Source organism: Sardina pilchardus, chromosome 3 (assembly GCF_963854185.1).
Source record: "Sardina pilchardus chromosome 3, fSarPil1.1, whole genome shotgun sequence".
NCBI classification, from domain to species: Eukaryota; Metazoa; Chordata; class Actinopteri; order Clupeiformes; family Clupeidae; genus Sardina; species Sardina pilchardus.
In genome coordinates this window covers 17,910,127-17,928,878 of record NC_084996.1, presented here as the reverse complement: position 1 = coordinate 17,928,878, position 18,752 = coordinate 17,910,127, and the positions used below count along the sequence as shown (strand labels likewise).

Genomic DNA, 18,752 nt, shown 5'->3' with positions numbered 1-18,752 from the left:
AACTATCCATGACCTGTCATATCTGCAGTTCAGCTAAGCCACAAAATATGAAATGGCACAACTACAGATATTTTAATATATTCTTTACTTTAAGTATGTGCATTTGTTGCTATAATCATTTATTTATTTAGAAAAAAAAGAGACATAACAGTGGCTCTTATTGTCTGTAGATGGCAGAGTTGTTCAAAGCAAAGGTCTGACGTCCTCTGCTCTGACATCTGAATGAGAGCAAACATGATGTCCACAGAGAATATGCGTGTTCAAAACATCCAAAAGCACACCAGTCAAGCTTTATTAGTGTAACTGAAAATAAATTAGTTGATCATTATAGGCAGCTCCAGTCGGAGCTAACTGTCCGTTGATTATTGCTGTTCCTGTGAGAGCAAAATCTCGATTTGCTCCCTCACAAAGTCTGTGTAGTTCAGAATCTCCGAGATGCGCTTACGGTTCCGGCTTCCCTCGTTGGTATGTATCTGTGAAATCAAACACCAAATGGAGACATTTGTAAATAAATGACCACTGAAAATTGAATACAGCACATGCTTGTGTGTAATAGCAGGACAACGTCTTTGCCTCTCACGGCCCCCTCTCACTAGGGATCTGTGCTTAGTGAGAGGCTGTTTTCTGAGGGGCACCTGGACTTCTCATACCGTCTTCATGAGCGCGCTCAGCCACGTGTTGATGCGGGTGACGAGGGCATCCTCGCGGTTGTCTATCTTGAGCAGATGATTGTCATGGGAGGCACTGACTGCACTGGTCACTGTGTCCTTATCCACAAACAGCTGCCATGAAGAACAGAGCAGTGGGCTTAGTGCATCACAGCCAAAAACAAGTCAGCAAAGATGACGAAGCCAAACTGATACATATATGTATTGTATATCTATATTATTACTATGCTTCAAGTATATCTGATGCAACACAAGGTTTAAGAAGTAGACTTGTTTTTACAATCACCAAAACATCTATTTATTCTTGAGGCCTAAATGCCCATGATACGCAGCGACACCTTTCCACCTTAAGTTCTTTATGTTAATTATTCTTTAATGCTTTCTTTTCAATTGTTTTTATTTTATTATTACTACTATTATTATTATTATTACTCTTTGCCCATCTATGCTTTTATCTGCTATTCCTGTTTGGTTTTTGTTTATGTAAAGCACATTGAATGACCTCTGTGTATGAAATGCGCTATATAAATAAACTTGACTTGACTTGACACACTGTGGGTAATATTTGTAAATGGGGACCATCTCCACTCATTTCAGTACACCTGAGTGATCAAGCTGAACATCGGGTCCCTTTAGGATGGAACATATTGAGGTTATAGTTGACTTGTATCAGTTATGGAGATAAGATTCATTCGACAGTCATTCAACAGCTATAAGGACAGTGAGTGCAAGGACTACACACTAACCATTCTGACTTCATCAGGCACGTCCTCCTCCATCTCATTCTTGGCTATCCGCTCCAGTGTTGCTACGGCGATCTCCAACAGTTTTTCATGATGGTGATTCTCTAGATCTCGGCACTGGGCAAATGTGTTGTTGAGTCAAGGGAAAGCCCACAACCAGTTTTACATCACATTTTAGTGCTCTGCCACAGGAGTTTCGCAAGGGGGAAAGTGAATGATTCTGAGGCCCCAACAGTGTTGGACAGGGGCCCTAGATCATGCCAGGATAGCAAACATTGGGGGGGACTCACACAGCTGGAACTGTGATTGAAGGACCCACAGTTTAAAAACGACCCAGGTTAGCCTTCACAGAGTGGTTGAAATATTTGGAACTGTAGACATTCCCTGTAAGGCACACAGAAAGAAAGGCAAGCCAAGAAAAGGCAGGCTAAAGGTAAGCAAAGGTTCCCATAAGAAGCTGAATTTGATTTACAGTTAAAAGTTGGAAAAATACGGTAATTTGGCATTGAAAAAAAAAACAACTTTAACTTGAGATGAAACCAGGAATTAGCACTGTGTGTGATGGGAGGATAATCAACTCAGGAGAACTCAACTACAACTAAAAACAAATTACACAACATTGTTGTTTTGCATTCAATGCAATATCGAAGTACCACAGCAGCACAAAATAATTATTTAAAATGAAGAACTACAACAAGCTTGGTCTCGCTTAGTTATTTGACAATTAAAGGATATACTCCTTGTACATGTTCCAGAAATGCTGCAATCATGTCTGAAATGTTCCTTTCGAAATCTTTTATGATATCCTTGAAAGTAAAGACAAATGGGTTAGTTTTAGGTCTTGTACTAATTTAAAGCACAATGCCAACTTAAAGCACATTCCTCAGGGAATCTATATGCATAATGTTGCTTTTATTGCCCGCATCAAAACTCAAATTGGCAAACTTACTTTCTGTACATTCCAATTGATCAATATCTCAAGTATATCAAGTACAGTGGTGATTTCTTGTATCTCTTGTTCTACCATCTAGTCACTTGATTCAAATGTGTCGCTGTCCAGCACTTCTTCTGATTACGTAGTGGATACTTATCTTATCATGCATTTGGGCGGGACAGCATACAGCACCTCCAGGGGTGGGTGAAGCCACAGCATTCACGCTCCTTCCCCCAAGCAACTCACCTCCAGCTGATCCACCAGCTGCAGCTCCAAGGTCATGAGGCCCTCGTAGATCTGGCTGATCTCCTCGTTGTGCTGATCGATCAGGGAGTCCAGCATCATACTGTCCGACATTTGCTGCATCTCATTTAACCTCTGTTCTCTCCGACACACACATCAACACATACTGAAAGGACAGACTCACTGACAGACAAGTTACCATACATTTTCTAGATAATGATCAACCTTATGTATTACAGAGAGCGCTACTAGTGTCCCTTGAAAAGACTGGTGCTCTTGGAGAGGTACAAAGCATGAACATCAAAAGGAAAAAAATCCTGGATTTTTTTCAACTAAGGATCAACCTTAGTTGAAACAGTTGTATAATCTCAGTGTAGAGTCACATTCTCAAAAGAATTCCCAAATAGAGGACTGTGAGCTTTAAGCACACCAAACGCATACTTGAAGTATAACCATCTAACCATTGCCTGCCATCTACAGTAATATTTGATTGATTTCTAAGGTATGGGAGTCACACCTGTCTCCGGACAATCTCAAACTCGGCCACTAGCTTGGCGGACCTGTCCTGGTTGTCGAACACAGCCTCTCTGTGACAAGAGAAGAAGGTCTGGACCTCATTGTTCCGTCTCAAGTGCTGTGCTAAGCCAGCCTCGAACAACTGGGTGCACAGGTTTACCAGCTGGTTTTTAAAAGTAGAAGTGTGTCAAGGCAAATAGATTACAGAGGTTTTTACTTTTCTAAATTGTATGCTATATCCTGTTACCCTCATGTAAATATCTAGGAGACCACAGGGGTAAGAATAGGGGTAAGTCTATGAGTGGAATAGTCTGCAGTCAACACGACACCGAGAAATATGCAAACACAGACCTATGCATTAAATGTATGTTCAGTGAATGTTGCATAATGCAAGGATATGACTCCAATAAGGTGGGCACTCCAGGAAGATGAGCCAACTTGGTTGCTTCAGCGTCGTCTGCAAACATACTCTCAAACAAATATGGTCCATTCAAGTACTCCACAAAAGCATCCTGGGGAAAGCATAAAGGTAGAGCTCACATTACTTTAGAGACTGACTACTGTACATCAGGTCCTGCAATACATTGTATGGTAGTATTGCCTGTCATAGTTTTTCCAGCAAATGCAATTTTGGATTGGAACCCGAAGATATACTATTTGTAAAAGGCCAAATGAAAGATAATTAATTATTTCATGGAAAGTTTGCATGAAATCAGTTCCAACCTTATGAAGCTGAAGCTCTTCCTCTATTTTCTTCTTTTCATCTTTTGCTTTCTGCTCCTGGGCCTCATTGTGTTTCTTCTCCTCTATGGCGTACTGGTACTTTGCAAATGCTGCTTCACGCTGAGCAAAGATCGATTTTCAAATGAACTTAATGTTATATCACAGATGAGGTACATACTGAGAACTACTTCCATCCTCTCTGAAGCATTATACGGTCATTCTCTTTGCCACTCACTGTTTTTTCGTCCACTAGTCTGTAGTCAAGATAGACCAAGTCCGGTAGGTAAGCAGCAATAAAAATGTTGTAGTTTTCCTCTTTGCAGAGAGGATTACCAGCAAGATTAAGTGTACGCAGGTCTTTGAATCTTCTCAGGTATAGCACCTAAAGAAGGAAATTCAATTTACCAATGAGTAGCAGAAACAATGCCAGAAATGTCAAATTACTGTCAAATTACAATTGATAACCTGTATATATCCTGGCTTTGGCTTACATTATCAAGTTCAGAAATGAAGTTGTTTCCAATTGAGAGGATCTGCAAGCTCAAAAGAGTCTCAATGTTCTCAATAACTGAGATTCGATTGTTGAATAGGCTCAGATCCTGAAGATTAACCAGTTTATCAAGTCCCTCAATTTTCTCAATATTGTTGAATGAAAGATCTGCAGAAAGACAATATTTTGAAAATGTAATAAATATTTATGTCTAAAAATATTTATATCTAAAACATTTGTGTCTAGGCGATGATTTGCTGAAAGCATCACAAGCGCACATGAACGTTTCTGGTGTGCGCGTGAATGTTTTGTGTGAGTACCACAGATGTGAAAGTTGTTACAGAGGTGAATATCTGTTCATTTCTAAATGTGCATGAAAGTACCATTATTTAACTTACCAAGCCACACAAGACTGACAAGGCTGTCTAATCCTTCAATCTTCTCTATGATATTGTTGTCAAGTTGAAGCTTTGTCAAGGCTGTAAACTGCCATAGATGATCTATCTTTAAAATATCTGAATACATGAGAAGGATTGTTGTGGTCACAGAGTGGACAAAGAGTGATTAAAATCATGCAAATGATTTGTGGGAGATTATGTGGTGCCTCCATCATGTACTATCAATCAATAACTTAATCTGGACTGTAGTTCTACAGGCAGAGTGACACACTCAGAAGTAATTGAACATGCAAGATAAATTGTCCCATGTGTTTCCTTACTTAGGAATTCCAGACGCAACTGAGTCACTTCGTCATATTCGATGCCCTCCTCTTTGGCAATGCGCCCTGCTGGGCCTTGTGGACCCTGTTCCACGATAGCCTTTTGCAGCATCTCCTCATTCACCACACTGGGCTCTATGGTGTCTTGTAACCTGCTCATCTTGCTGGTCGATCACGCTGGTTATAAACTATATGGAATAAAGAACAGGTCCAGCTTTTTACTTTGTGCAATCAATCTTATCATGGCCTGCTTTTAATAAATGTAGGCTATACCTGAGATCATCGCATCTGCACTCCCTCGGTCACATATGTAACCACACCGTTTGTGTTACGAATTATTTTGTAACGAGTGATTATTTTGCACAACAGTGAATGATACTACGTAATGTTAGCACTTTTGAGCATTATTGAATATGAGTCCCCTTCACAATATTATGATTAACGTAGGCGGTTAGTTCTACATCCTTCATGTTAGCAGTTAACGTTAACTTACCCCACGAGAACACCTCGAGTTTGAGTAATAAAAGGTGAATAAACTAAAACGTCAAGTCAGCTTTCAGATAGGCAGCAAAACGTTATTACAAACGTTAGTTACACGTCACGCATAGTTTGCTCAATTAAACTGGATTAGAACTAGATAAAGCGCTAATTTGTATCTTGTAGATCTAACTTTTTCTACCTTACAAACAACAGAGCTGGCCACAGCGGAAGGACGCACAAACCGTTGCGTAGCAACAAGACGGGTGTCTGGAAAGTGGTCTGGCTGAGTTTCCAGAAAATCGATTAGGACTTTATCTAGAACTACACTCGCAAAGACAGGCAAATGTAACATATGCACGTATTATGAGCTGACTTAAATCGTAAGAAAAGCTCGCATATTTTGTAGACCCTTGTTATGTGCACTGGGCGAAATTATTGGGCACTGTGATCTTTTTTGGAGCCTGTTCAATCAGATTGATTATATAATATCCTGGTGAAAGGAAATAAGCCAAACTAAATGCGTCCTTATCGTGATACTGCTGTTTATGAGTCATTTAACTATTTATGATCAGTGCATTTAACCTGATATTTTCATGTAGCACATGACATTGCAAATAACTACAACATCTCTCTGGACAAGAAGTTCATTGAACATGCGTTCCAGTTGTATCGACGGTTAAACCATCCACTCACATTTAACTCTGTCGTGTATTTACCAATGACAGCGTTTCATAGGCGGGACTTCTTATCGCGCTGTCTCCCACCTTCACTCCGTACTGACTGTTTGTTGTCATCAAGATGGAGTTTTTGCTGGGGAATCCGTACAGTACTCCGGTTGGGCAGTGTATTGGTAAGTACTGAGTTGTAGACAAATAATGGTTTGCTATACAGTTCCCATAAATGAAGGTTCATTGTATACCCGCTCTGTTGGCTTATTCACTGCTCATTTCATCATTTTGTAGCCCACATCCTGTTAGCATTTCGGCTAACTAGCCTTCGACAGTAGGCTAGCACAGTAGTCGTCTGATACAGGAGCTGACCGCTCAGTTAGCAGGTTAGCTGTGAGGGATTTCTAGACAGGCTGTCAGTAAGTTGTTCAGATATGTTGGTATGTCGTTGATGGACATAGAAATGGTACTTTGCGCATGTTGATCTAGTTGCTTTATTTTGAAGCATGTCACTATCCTATCTAGCCTTGTCTTTCCTATTTTTTTCAAGGAGCCCAATCATAACTAGAAGCTAACAATAACGTAACCTTAATTGGTTCAGCACATCCTCGCGGTAGCTTCAATACATACCAGCGTTTTTGTTATAGAGCACGACAACAAGCTTTTGAGCTTTAAACAAGTAAATTAGACTCCGTATACTTATAATCTGGTTCATCCAACGTTATGGTTACATGGATGGTACACACTTCTTCGAAACTTGAGCAACTTCACCTCCATTTACTGAATAAAGTGGATGTACAAGTTTTAGTTTCTGGACTGTTAAGGCAAGATCATGAAGTTATATCTGACAAGCTGTCTTTGTAAAGGCTCTGCGACAGGTTTGGAGATTGCTTAGAGTTATCCTCCTAACTGTGTTTACCAACGCCCACGAATGACCCAAGACCAAGAGTGCTTTTCTGGCCAAAGCCAAGACTACCTTGTTGCTCTCCCGCACATTCCATACCGGCAGGACCACATTTCTGGTGAAAGAATTCATTAGTTAATATGTATCACATCCGGATATGCAGTGACAGTAAAGTCAGTGTTTGAGAGAGCCTGTGTACCTTATTTATCTCCCAGATAGATGACAGTGCAGAGTACACAAGCTGCTTCAGAGCATCGACACATCGCTCACTGTCAAAATCAGTTGCACCGGCAGTTTTTCGGCTATGTTGACTTTAGTGGTTTTGTTTAAATAACATCTATCATGTCCTCCTAATCATTTAGGCCTAGATGACACAACTACTCTATATAACTCTGTCGGTCAGCCGAGGATATAGGCTATTTACTCTATGCACTAATCTATCTGAAGCCTAGTCTTGCTCCAGTAAGAACATTGTGACGGTCTAGCTGTAGAGTAGGCTGGCTGTCAGTGTTTCCACTCCAGAAAGCATGCTGTGCTGTCTGTCCATATATCCACTGCCACCTGGGAGCACCTTCTCTCCTGCAGGCAGCGGTGTTGATGTTCCCTGTTGGAGTCTGGATCCAACATTTCTTGCTGTTGAGCCGGGGGACAGAGGTGTCCAGGCTTCTGACTGCTGAGAAGGAATACGGGAGGGCCCTGCATCCTCCTAGGCTGAATGAGTTTCCCCCGTAAAGTTGTCTGTTTTGGTTCCCAGTGAATGTTTGGTTTGATCTCAAACTCTCTCCTGACTTGACCCCCTCAGAGACTGTTGGATGTCTGCTGATATGCCGTCGACTACTTGCCACTCGTCACAATAATGGGGAACAAGAGCAAACAGGCAACGCTACTCCAAGTGCCATTGAGTGAAACACTTTTTGAGTACGCGTGTGAGACTTCTACATTGTTTATGTTTTAAAGATGATTATTAGCTTGGTCTCTATGTTGTGAAGGATTAAGGGAAAGGTGAAGTCTGTGATGGTTTATGGTGCCAGTACAGAGTAGACACACTCAAAGTGGGGATTTAAGAGCCTTCCCAGATCTTCCCAGTTGGTCTAGTGCTCAGTATGGCCTGGGCTGGCACAGCCCGGAGGAGGACTGCCCTCTGATGGGGCCGTCTGCAGATGCACAGCCTCCGGCTTGGCTGGCGTCACTGGCAGAGGATGGCACGGCCTGCCACTCCCCTCCACGTGACAACGGCACTGGGCTCCAGCTCGCCGAGCAGCTAGAGCACAATCACCTCTGCTCCATGGGCCCCAGCAGCAGCCTGAAGGATTGATTGTGCCTCTCTCTCTCTATCTCTTTCTCTCTTTCTCTCTCTCTCTCTTTCTCACTCTCTCACTCTCTCTCTCTCTCACCCACACACGGAAACACACACACCCTCATTCCTCATCACTTTCCCACACTTCCTCATTCTTTTCTTCTTTCTTTCTTTTTCTCTTTCGATTCTTTCTGTGAACCCTTCCTCTTACACAGCCCTCCATTTTTCCCTTCCTCCTCACTGGCTTTGACTCTTGTTCTCCCTCTTGTTCTCCCTCTCTCTCTCTCTCTCTCTCCTTCTCCCACGCTCCCGCTTGCTCTCCCCGTGTTTGCTCTTAAATCCACTTGAAACCGATTACTGGAGAAATCCCAGTGGCTGGAGTCCTAATGCTCTTCATTCTATAGCTAAGCTGAGGAGCTGAACCTGTGTCACTCTTCCTCCTCCTCCTCCACCTCCTCCTCGATCCCCTTTTCGATCCTGTGTATTATTCTCACTTCATACTGTTTTGAAGAGACACAGGTGGAGTGAAATGCAACATTCTTTGTACGTGCTGATTTGAAATGCACTCGTAGTGAAGATGCTAAAGCAAAGCTTTTCTTGCTTTGTTGTCTTTCCCTGGACGATGATGCCTAGCTAAGTCATCTGGGGACTTTGCAGGGTTTGCCGTCTGTGCCAGCTCTCTCTCAGCAATGGTGAGGGAGGGTAGGGCAGCCTGGAGTGAAGGTGGAGAACACAGCTCGTGTTTCTCCTGGCTACCTGGGCTCCTGTTTGTACTTTGTCCTCTCTCTCAAGGATGCAGGCTTTATCCCCCCCCCCCCCCAACAAAACCCCCCACACGTACACTTAAAAACTTTACAGAGTCAGAGACGCTGAATGTTGATTGTTGCTGCTAGTTGAGACTCATGTGCACCTCGAGTGCATGACACATGTAGGTTGTCATTCCCTGTGTAGCTGTGCTTTACCCTTAAAGATGATGAGTCGATTCAGTGCCTCCCCCACCCAGCGGTCTGTCCTATCTACGGCTAGAGTTAGCAACAGTTAAGAGGTCAGATCGACTGTGTTCTGAAAGGACAACTCGCCCTGCTGTGGGGGGAACCTGAGACAGCGACCTGCTCTGCAGGGGACCTCCGCTCTCCATGGTGCTGAAACAATGATGCTGGCTCTGATCAGGAGGTCTCTCTCAGGCACTGAAGTCCACTGAAATATTTAAAAAGTCTTTGATCGGAGCTACTGCCTGAATTTCCAGACCCGTTAGTGTCCTGAGTGTTTTACTGTCTTTGTCCCTTGCCATGTCTATGTTCTTAAATTGGGAGACGGTACTCTGAGAAAGGGTTTATCCTTATAACTAGAGTGAAGTTGGTCCTGTCGGAGTACTGATATAACAGACAAATCAGATCGTCACACTGTTGGAGTGGGATGTGTCTTTTAGTCAAAGTGTGGGCCTTATGAGGCCCATTCTATATTTTGTTGGGTGGGGGAAGGGGAATATAAGCACAGTTTGGTAATGTATCAACTGCCAATGGCAGCTAATTCAATTTATTGAATCAAATGGGCTCCTAAGCTATTTGTAGCTAAGTGGAAAGATCAATCGTTATCAATCAATAGAGCCTAATCCGAAACCTGACTATCAATCTGATGACAAAAAAGGTTTTGAAATTACAGTATATTGCTGCCATAACCTAGCCTGACTACGTCCGGCTGCACCCAGGCTAGCAATGACCTACATCTTATACTTCTTTCAATGATTCAACCAGGATTCATCCTTGGTTGATTTTATTTCTGAAAGCATTAACTGGTGTTGTCTGACTTTACGCCACAACCTGGTTTGACCAGGGTCAATTTCAGTGTAAATGGCACAAGCTTACTATTGGTTTGCTGTTGTATTCCTAATTGCTGTGTCTCTCACTAATCATGATCTGAATTGCCATAACCGGGAAATAACTTGCTAACTTCCTCATTAGCCTGTCCAATGCCCAGTTTATTAGTGTCTGAATATCTCAACGGTATGGTGTTGTGACCCCATTTTTATGATATTCTATTGTGAGGCTTGTAGTAAGACCCACCCCTATCTGTTGATATTGTCCGTTGAGACAGGGCGGTGGGGTGGGGGGAGGGGGATTTACTGAGCTTTGCTTCTAGTTGGCTCAGCCGCCTCTGAGAGAGAGAGAGAGAGAGAGAGAGAGAGAGAGAGAGAGAGAGAGAGAGAGAGAGAGAGAGAGAGAGAGAGAGAGAGAGAGAGAGAGAGAGAGAGAGAGAGAGAGAGAGAGAGAGAGAGAGAGAGAGAGAGAGAGAGAGAGAGAGAGAGAGATGAAAGAAGAGAGGCAGGGGAGCAAAGAGGTCAGCCCTCTGTCAGGCGGAGGGTCGTCGTCTGCTGATTGAAGCCGTAGCCCTTGAGGGAATGAGATCTCGGGGCCATAATTGGGTGGATGGTGCTTTCACACCAGAGGCCATAATCCTGGCGCCAGCTCCAATTGCTTTTGGAAGTGAGATTCGGTCATTAAGAGGAGCGCCGGCTATTCCTCTGGAGTGGTGTCGTGACACCTAAAGCCTCCGATGTGGGAGATAGCAATGAGCTGTGGATGAGCAGAGTGTGTGTGTGTGGGAGGGGGGGGGGGGGGGGGGGGTGAAGATGTTGCAGGCAGCAGACATTTAGCTGGCCAAAAACATCCTTAGTCTAATTATGTGAGAAGCAGGGGGTCCGTAATGCGGCTTCACAAGCATCTGGGTCATCCAGCTTCTTGCTTCATGTCTGTTTTCATCACTTTTGGTTGCCTGCTGGATCGGAAACCAGAATGTTGGCGGAATGTAGGCAGTGCTCAGTGGGGGGGGGGGGGGGGGGGGCCCTTCACATCTTTCTGTGGGTCAGCCTCGCCAGTCGCCCCGGTCATCCCTCCTGGGTACACTCATGGAACAGACTGGTCCAGCTAGCGAGACCATTACCTAAAATGGCTGCAGAGATGTTGTTGTGGGTGAAATATGAAGGTCATCTCTGAGCCTCAGGCGGGCCTGTGCCCCTGGGCACTCTGGGGGATGTGTGTCCAGGCGGCCGGAGCTCGGCATGCTTATTAAGCACATCGGTCAGGGCCCCTCCGCCTCGGCCGCCTCGGCCGCCTCTGCGTCTGCTTCAGCTCGGACCGGCGTGGAGGCTGACCGGGCACAGAGGGAGGCAGAGCTGAGCTCTCTGTGTGGAGGGATGGCGCTTCCTCAAGGGAGTCATTTGGGTATCTGCATCACTACACTTTGGGTCGTAGAAAACTCCCCCATGTCTGCAGAACTACACACACTCAAACACACACACACTCACACACACACACACACAAACTCACACACCATGCAAAAACACACACAAGGCCCTTTGTCACTCTACTGTCAGAAACTTGTGATGAGATGGTGTGCTTGTTCACGATCACAAGGGGAGAAAAAGACATTCCTCACAAATGGTTGTAGTCTTGTAGCTGTAACTTATGGGAACTGCTTGATTACATTAGGCCTGTAATGTGATCAACCTCGTTTATGCATATTATGTTTTCCTAGATATTTCCAAAAAAACTGTGTACGTGTAGAAAACTCCTGAATAAGAGCCACGGTATCATTCCAGGCTGCTGAGAAGGAGCTCCTTTTGGGAGCTTTAGCCCCGCGGCAGTTTAGTTCTGTGAGTGCCGCTGAACTGAACTGAACACAGGCACTTAGAGCTTAGACAGTCGATTCAGCCAGACAGCCAGTCAGCTCTGGAAAATACTTTCCCCGTCACCGCCACAGAACGACTCTGGGAGGCTTTTTGCTGGACAGGCGCTGAGTTGGTCTGAGCAAACTTGCGAGACCTACTTAGCAGTGGCAGCAACGGCTCCGTGTTCCGCCGCGGTGTGTGTGTGTGTGTGTGTGTGTAGCCAGACAGGCAGGCCCTGATTTGAAGTCTGGCTCAGACTCCTGTCATCAGCGCACTAGGGCTCACGCCATCCAGTGCTCCAGCCACCCACCCTCCTCCTCACCCCCCCACCCCCACCCCCCCCTCCCCTGGCCTGAGTCACTCAGCAGGAAGTTGTCTGCGCTCGGGCAGGAAGCTGGCTGCCGACCGGGGCTGGGCTCCCCAGGAGAGCCCTTCATCGGCTGGCTCGCTGGCAGCTGGTTCTTCCTGTGACGTTCTGAGGCAGAGTGCAGCGGCCGGGGCGCTGGGTGGTCGGGGCGCTGGTTGGCTGACCGGCCGGCCTTATATGTACATGTCACTCTGTGGCGTGGAGAGTGGCAGAGGGCCAGTGTCCGGCAGAGGGGTTTCATAACTAGCCAAGAGAGGGAGGGACGGAGAAAGAAAGTGAGAGAGAAAGTGGACACACACACACACACACACACACACACACACACACACACACACACAGAAAAGTTCTCTGGTGTGTGCGAATTCTAGGCTGCTTGTGCTGGTGCTGCCGTTGTCCTCTGAGTGATATCAGAGCAAATGAATGGAGCGCAGGGCCAGAACAGCTCTCCCCACGCGACTGTGGCCTCAAAGCCTCACCACCAGCAGGAGGGACACAAGAAGCCGTTTGTGTCATTTCCCGGCATACAATGCCTGTCCTCCCACACACTTTTACACACACACACACACACACACACAAAGCGTTCACACACAAGCACACACGTTTACACACAGTAGTATTGTAAGGGGAGTGAGGAAGTAATGGAGGAGCTTGCAGAGTTTGTGACTCAGATCCTGGATCAGGTTCACGTTGGCTTGAGACGTGGCCTCTGACTCACAACATTGCACTGCACACGCACTCACTCCACATGCTTCAGTGCTCTTATGTGCTTTACACACACACACACACACACACACACACACACACACACACACACACACACACAAAACAACACTCACAGCATCTAAACCGCACCGTGAAAACAAACTTCACACAGTGCACTGCACACACACTCCACACGCTTCAGTGCTCTGATTTGCTTTACACACACACACACACACACACACACACACATATCCAAAACAACACTCATTGCATCTAAACCGCACAGTGACACCAAATGTCACACAGAGCACAGCACACAAGCCCTCAGTGTGCATGATGCCTGGCCACTCAGCTGGACAGCTGAGATCCACTGAAGCTGACCGACCAGACAGTCCAGGTGCATCCCCTGCAGATCACCATCTTCCCTCCCACTGCCCCGAGCACACACAACTGGTCAGCTCATTGCAGTTCAGTCGGCGGCTGGTTTTTGGAGATGAAAAGTTTAATTTGCCTCTTGCCTAAAACCCTGTGTGTTAGTGTGTGTTGAATATATCTGCAGTGACTGGCAATTCCACAGCCGTCTCCAAACGCTCCATCATTGGTCATGACTACAGTGCTGTATGTAATGTCTGATTGTGTGTGTGTGTGTGTGTGTGTGTGTGTGTGTGTGTCTGCAGAAAAGGGCACAGATGGCTCCCTGCAGGGCGAGGACTGGACGCTCAACATGGAGATCTGTGACATCATCAACGAGACGGAGGAGGGGTGAGTGTCATGGCCGAGCCTCAGCAGAGAGGTGGGGGAGAGGGAAAAGAGAGTGTGTGTGTGTGTGTGTGTGTGTGGACAGAGATGGACAGTGTGTATATATGAGTAAGTGTGTGTGTGAAAGAGAGTCTGTGTGTGGACTAGGGAACATGTTTGAGGGAGAGGGAGAGAGAGAGCAGGAGCTGTGTGTGTGTGTGTGTGTCTGTGTGAGAGGAAGAGAGAGAGAGAGAGGAGTTGTGTGTGTGTGTGTGTGTGTGTGAGAGAGAGGTAGGTAGGTCGGTAGGTCTGTCTGGTCCAGCAGTCTCCATGGCTGTAATATATTTTGCCACAGGGGTCTTGGCAGACAGGTGTCTCATGGGATAAATCGCACCAGTGCTTAGGCCTCCCCTCAGGCACTCTCCCTATCTCGCACACAGACACACACACACACACACTAACTCACACAGATACACACTAGCTTACACACTAACACTAACTTACACACTCACTCACTCACTGACTGACTCCACTTTCCATGTCTGTGCTCTTTCAACACAAAACTTACTCTCTGCTGATTTCCTACCCTCATTTTGTCTCTCTGTCACACACACACACACACACACACACACACACACACTCTCTCTCTCTCACTCTTCAGTCTGTTCTTTCTCTTGCTACTCTCCTTATCTCATTTTCTTTCCATCACTCTCTTTCTTTCTGTAGCACACACACACACACACACACACCCCTCATCACCTTGGTCTCACCTTTTTTTCTTCTGTCTACCACTCCCTTTATCTAATTCGCCTGTCTATCTTTCTTTATATCTCTGTAACACACACACACACACACACACACACACACACACACAGACACACACACACACACACACACACACACACACACACAGACCTGGCTCTGTTCTGCTTGGCTCCAGAGAGAACACTGGGCAGTGTTGTATTGTGAGCCTGGTAGGTCCGTGTCCGTCTGGACGGGGCCATTGTCTTTGGAGAAAGTGGGAAGCGGCAGAGAATCCCAAATATGCTCCTCGCCGGCTAGATCAGGCCTCTCTCTGGCCCCGGCGTCTCAGTCTCACATGTGGACTTAATCCTCTCAAGAGGTCTAAAATTAACAGTTAACTCGGTTAACCTGAGCTCCCGCCTAATATCATCATGGCAGAAATATGCCGTGGGGCTGTGACCGTGCTGTTCCTCCTACGTTGACACCCTTGACTCGGAAGCATGTCACCATTGTCCATCAGATGCATGCAGTGGACTGAGTGATGTTTTTCCCTTGTGGTCATCCATCCAGGTCATTGTCATGTGGGCAGCTTCACGGGATAAGGGTCAGGGCAAGCGCTTTGTTTCACAAGGCTGTACATTTCATTATTTATGTTTTTATCCGTTGAAGCATAAACACGCTTCTTGTTTCAAATGTTGAAAAATATCATTTTGTAGGCACACAAATTTGTGTCCGATGTCCATTGTCCACTCCAGCATTATCTGTAGCATTGGAAGAATGCCGTCGCTGAAAACCGGGCGCTTGTGAAACTACTCAAATGATCATTTTGCACTGTTAATAATAACACATTAATGATAACCCAACTCACATCTCATATTTTGAAATGCACAGACATGTATGTGGATAATGCCATGCGCTTGCCCTGATCGTGAAAGAACCCATTTATAGTTCACACAGTCTATCTTCAGTAGAATTCCCTGGGTGTTCCTCATGATTGCCAGCCCACACATCATTGCAGGTCTGAGCGGAGCGTTGGCTGTGGGTTGCTGCTGTGTTCCGGGGGTTAATTGCATCCTCTCTCCCGCTCTCCCCTGCGTAGGCCCAAAGACGCCATCCGAGCCCTGAAGAAGAGGCTGAACGGAAACAGGAATTTCCGTGAAGTGATGCTGGCCTTAACGGTGATGACACACACCCTACTACTGAATTACAATTCATAAAACCCATGCAATGTCCCACCAGAATGCCCTTTGCCTAAATCCAAAATTGCTTGTTTTTCCTATGTTTGCATAACATCTGTTGTCAGTTGCTCTGTGAACAAGTGGGTGTCTATTACATAGCCCATTATATACACATAAGACTCTGGGTGACTGGGAGCTTTGAAAGCCTTAAATATCCTCCTTACAAAAGGAAAAGCAGAGTCCCAAGAGATTGTACACGTGGGACTGTTAAGCTAACAGAGGCGTTTTAATGACGTTTGAGGCCGAGAGTGCTCTGCTAATGGGTTATGCATAACAGTGGTGCCCTAGTGTTGTCACATCAATGTACTTGTCAAGTCTCAGACAACATGCTTCTAATTTCTTTGATTCAAGCGATGCCTATCTTGCAACACACACACACACACACACACACACGTAGACACAGTGTCTTTGATGTCCTGGGTGTTTTAAGTTGCATTGTATATCAACACACTATGGCTGTGTCTGTTTTGTCCTACCCCTGTCTTACTCTATCGGTTTCTGATCCTGCAGATTTTGGAGACGTGTGTGAAGAACTGCGGCCATCGTTTCCACGTGCTGGTGGCCAACAGAGACTTCATAGACGGCGTGCTGGTGAAGATCATCTCGCCCAAGTTCAACCCCCCCACCATCGTGCAGGACAAAGTGCTGGCCCTGATCCAGGTCAGACTGAGAGGAGAGGAGATTCTGCCTCCTCTCTACATTTTTGTCCTCTGTTATTCTCTCCATGCCCCTCTCTCTTTCTTCATTCTCTTTTGTCTGTTCATTCTGAGTCTCCATTCTCTATTCTTCACATCTGTTGTCCTCTTCCTGGTCTTGCGTCGTCATTACGAGGTTGTTATCTGGAGCTGACGGCCTTAGTGTGAGAGTGTGAAACTATCAATGGGAGTGCCATTATATATGAGCCAGAGTGTGTGTCACAGAGAGAGAGAGAGAGAGAGAGATCTGTGAGTATGCCTCTGTGGAGTGGGTTTGGAGTGTACGAACAAGCTGTGTGAGTGAGTGAGTGAGTATTAGTGAGTGTGTGTGTGTGTGTGTGGGTGTGTGTGGGATAGAGAGAGGATGTTCTTCTAACACTGGGGATGTGTTTTGCAGGCGTGGGCAGATGCCTTCAGGAGCAGTCCAGACCTGACCGGTGTGGTGCACATCTACGAGGAGCTGAAGAGGAAAGGCATCGAGTTCCCCATGGCTGACCTGGATGCCCTCTCACCCATTCACACGCCACAACGGGTGAGCACTGAAGACCACACTCTCCCAGGCTTACGTTTAAAACCAAAAAAGTGTGCAGCCACAGGCTTTGCGCAATCTGCCTTTGACTTCCATTTCAGTTACTTACACACACCATGAAGGCGTTTACAGTGTATGTGCCTCTGGAGGAGTCATTGTGAAATATGGGTGTTTCTTATTGAAACAGATCTTGTGTGTATTCTGCCCCAGACTTAAGCAGATGGATTAGTTCATGTGCCACTGCAAGGGGAAGCACCATATTGCATGTGAAGTCAGCAGCAGGCTTAGTTCTAACAACTTACACTACCCGTCTTCTCTTTTATGGGTCTTTTTTTTTTTGATTTTTACACTGTAGAGAAAAGCTGAAGACTCGAAGCTATGAATTATCACACATGGGGTTATGTATTAAACAAAAAAGACTAAACAAAGCAACATGTTTCATATTTTAATCTCTTCAGCCTCTTGGTATGATGATGGTATTTCCTTCAGAATTGTTGGAAAACTATTCCCAGGCTGCTTTGAAGAGCCTAGAATATAAAAGAATATAAAAAGCCTTGTAAAAATACAAGGTTACATAGTATTTGCCGACTAGACCACAACTTGAACTGCAGATATTATTAAAGACAAAATGGCGTCAGACCCTTTGAATGTGTCCATCCATAGGATGGGTGGCTGTAGGATTGATGTGGGCTATATGTTGTGTTTCCATGCTTGCTGACCCTTGAGTATGGCTGATGTAATGTATTGTGTGGGCGTCCTGCTCCTTGCTCTTCGTCTACAGGGTGTCCCGGAGGTGGACCCGGCTGTGCTGAAGTACCGGGCCCCCGTCCCGTCCCAGATCCCCAGCGTGACCTCCCAGCCCCCGCCCAGAGCAGCCCCCGCGGGCCAGGGCTCGGCCACCGGCTCCCCCACCCACATCCCACCCCCCGTCCAGGGCCCCATCAACGCCAACCCCGAACAGGTACCCTACCCTACCCCCACTGAGTCACTCACCGGACACTCAGCCACCCATAGAGAATGTCAGGTTCTTAATCTAGAATGAATACTTCTGATTCTTATTGTCGAGCAGGAGCCTAGGCTGGGTGAACCCTGCCTGAACTTCCGGGGAATTTGAATTTCGCCCGGCAGCTCAGGCTGGATACCAGCAGACCTATTTTCGCTGTTTACTGCCAGAATCTTTGGCTCCAATCAGAAACGGCCATACTCTAGTCCTGGCACGCTATTGGCCGGTGACGCGCCGAAAACGAAACTTAAGCGACGCGAAGTGCAGTAGAAACAAAGCGCAACCTCGCCAGACTAATGTTCAATCTTAAAAGATTGAGTTTAGTGTGGTGAACACCAGACTAGCAGGAGCCCAGAGTGTTCTGCAGAATAAGTTCCACCCCTGCAGCATGCGCACCTCACTCTTATGCACATGGTGTATTGGACACACAGAACTGTCATTTAGTGAACTGTCTGGTGGAGATGGGGCTCCTCGTCTGTGTTTGAGGGTCTCTTCATCTGTCCGTCTGCAGATCGCCAGGTTGCGTAGCGAACTGGACATCGTCCGCGGCAACTCCAAAGTGATGTCCGAGATGCTGACGGAGATGGTGCCAGGACACGAGGAGGCGTCTGACCTCGAGCTGCTGCAGGTCTGTTTCTCATTCCGTGCATTCTCTCCCCCTCGGTGTGTGTCTGTGTGTGTCTGT

The 18,752-nt window shown here is 46.1% G+C and overlaps 2 protein-coding genes across 6 annotated transcripts in view; one reads left to right on the top strand and one right to left on the bottom strand.

The window, feature by feature from the left end:
* Positions 1 to 268: 268 nt before the first annotated feature.
* drc3 (dynein regulatory complex subunit 3) lies at positions 269 to 5,752 on the bottom strand. Of its 2 annotated transcripts, none has more exons than XM_062531155.1 (13): positions 5,715 to 5,752; positions 5,036 to 5,223; positions 4,716 to 4,832; positions 4,319 to 4,485; positions 4,063 to 4,209; positions 3,828 to 3,947; positions 3,505 to 3,616; positions 3,106 to 3,281; positions 2,592 to 2,723; positions 2,147 to 2,217; positions 1,415 to 1,538; positions 651 to 782; positions 269 to 473 (listed from the first exon to the last, which is right to left on the bottom strand). In XM_062531155.1, exons 2-13 carry the CDS (start codon positions 5,193 to 5,195, stop codon positions 363 to 365), a joined length of 1,569 nt encoding a protein of 522 aa, XP_062387139.1. In that variant the 5' UTR covers positions 5,196 to 5,223; positions 5,715 to 5,752; the 3' UTR covers positions 269 to 362. The 2 variants fall into 2 exon arrangements, with proteins under 2 accessions (XP_062387139.1, XP_062387138.1); XM_062531154.1 differs by having other exon boundaries at positions 5,529 to 5,730.
* Positions 5,753 to 6,279: 527 nt separating this feature from the next.
* Positions 6,280 to 18,752, top strand: part of LOC134076942 (TOM1-like protein 2) — a 25,286-nt gene continuing 12,813 nt past the window's right edge. For all 4 annotated transcript variants that reach the window (XM_062532254.1, XM_062532253.1, XM_062532252.1 and 1 more), the window contains exons 1-7: positions 6,280 to 6,365; positions 13,798 to 13,882; positions 15,702 to 15,780; positions 16,351 to 16,500; positions 16,933 to 17,067; positions 17,846 to 18,025; positions 18,579 to 18,695. In XM_062532254.1, coding sequence (XP_062388238.1) covers positions 6,314 to 6,365; positions 13,798 to 13,882; positions 15,702 to 15,780; positions 16,351 to 16,500; positions 16,933 to 17,067; positions 17,846 to 18,025; positions 18,579 to 18,695 — 798 coding nt within the window. In that variant the 5' untranslated portion in view covers positions 6,280 to 6,313. The remainder of the gene's footprint in view (positions 6,366 to 13,797; positions 13,883 to 15,701; positions 15,781 to 16,350; positions 16,501 to 16,932; positions 17,068 to 17,845; positions 18,026 to 18,578; positions 18,696 to 18,752) is intronic.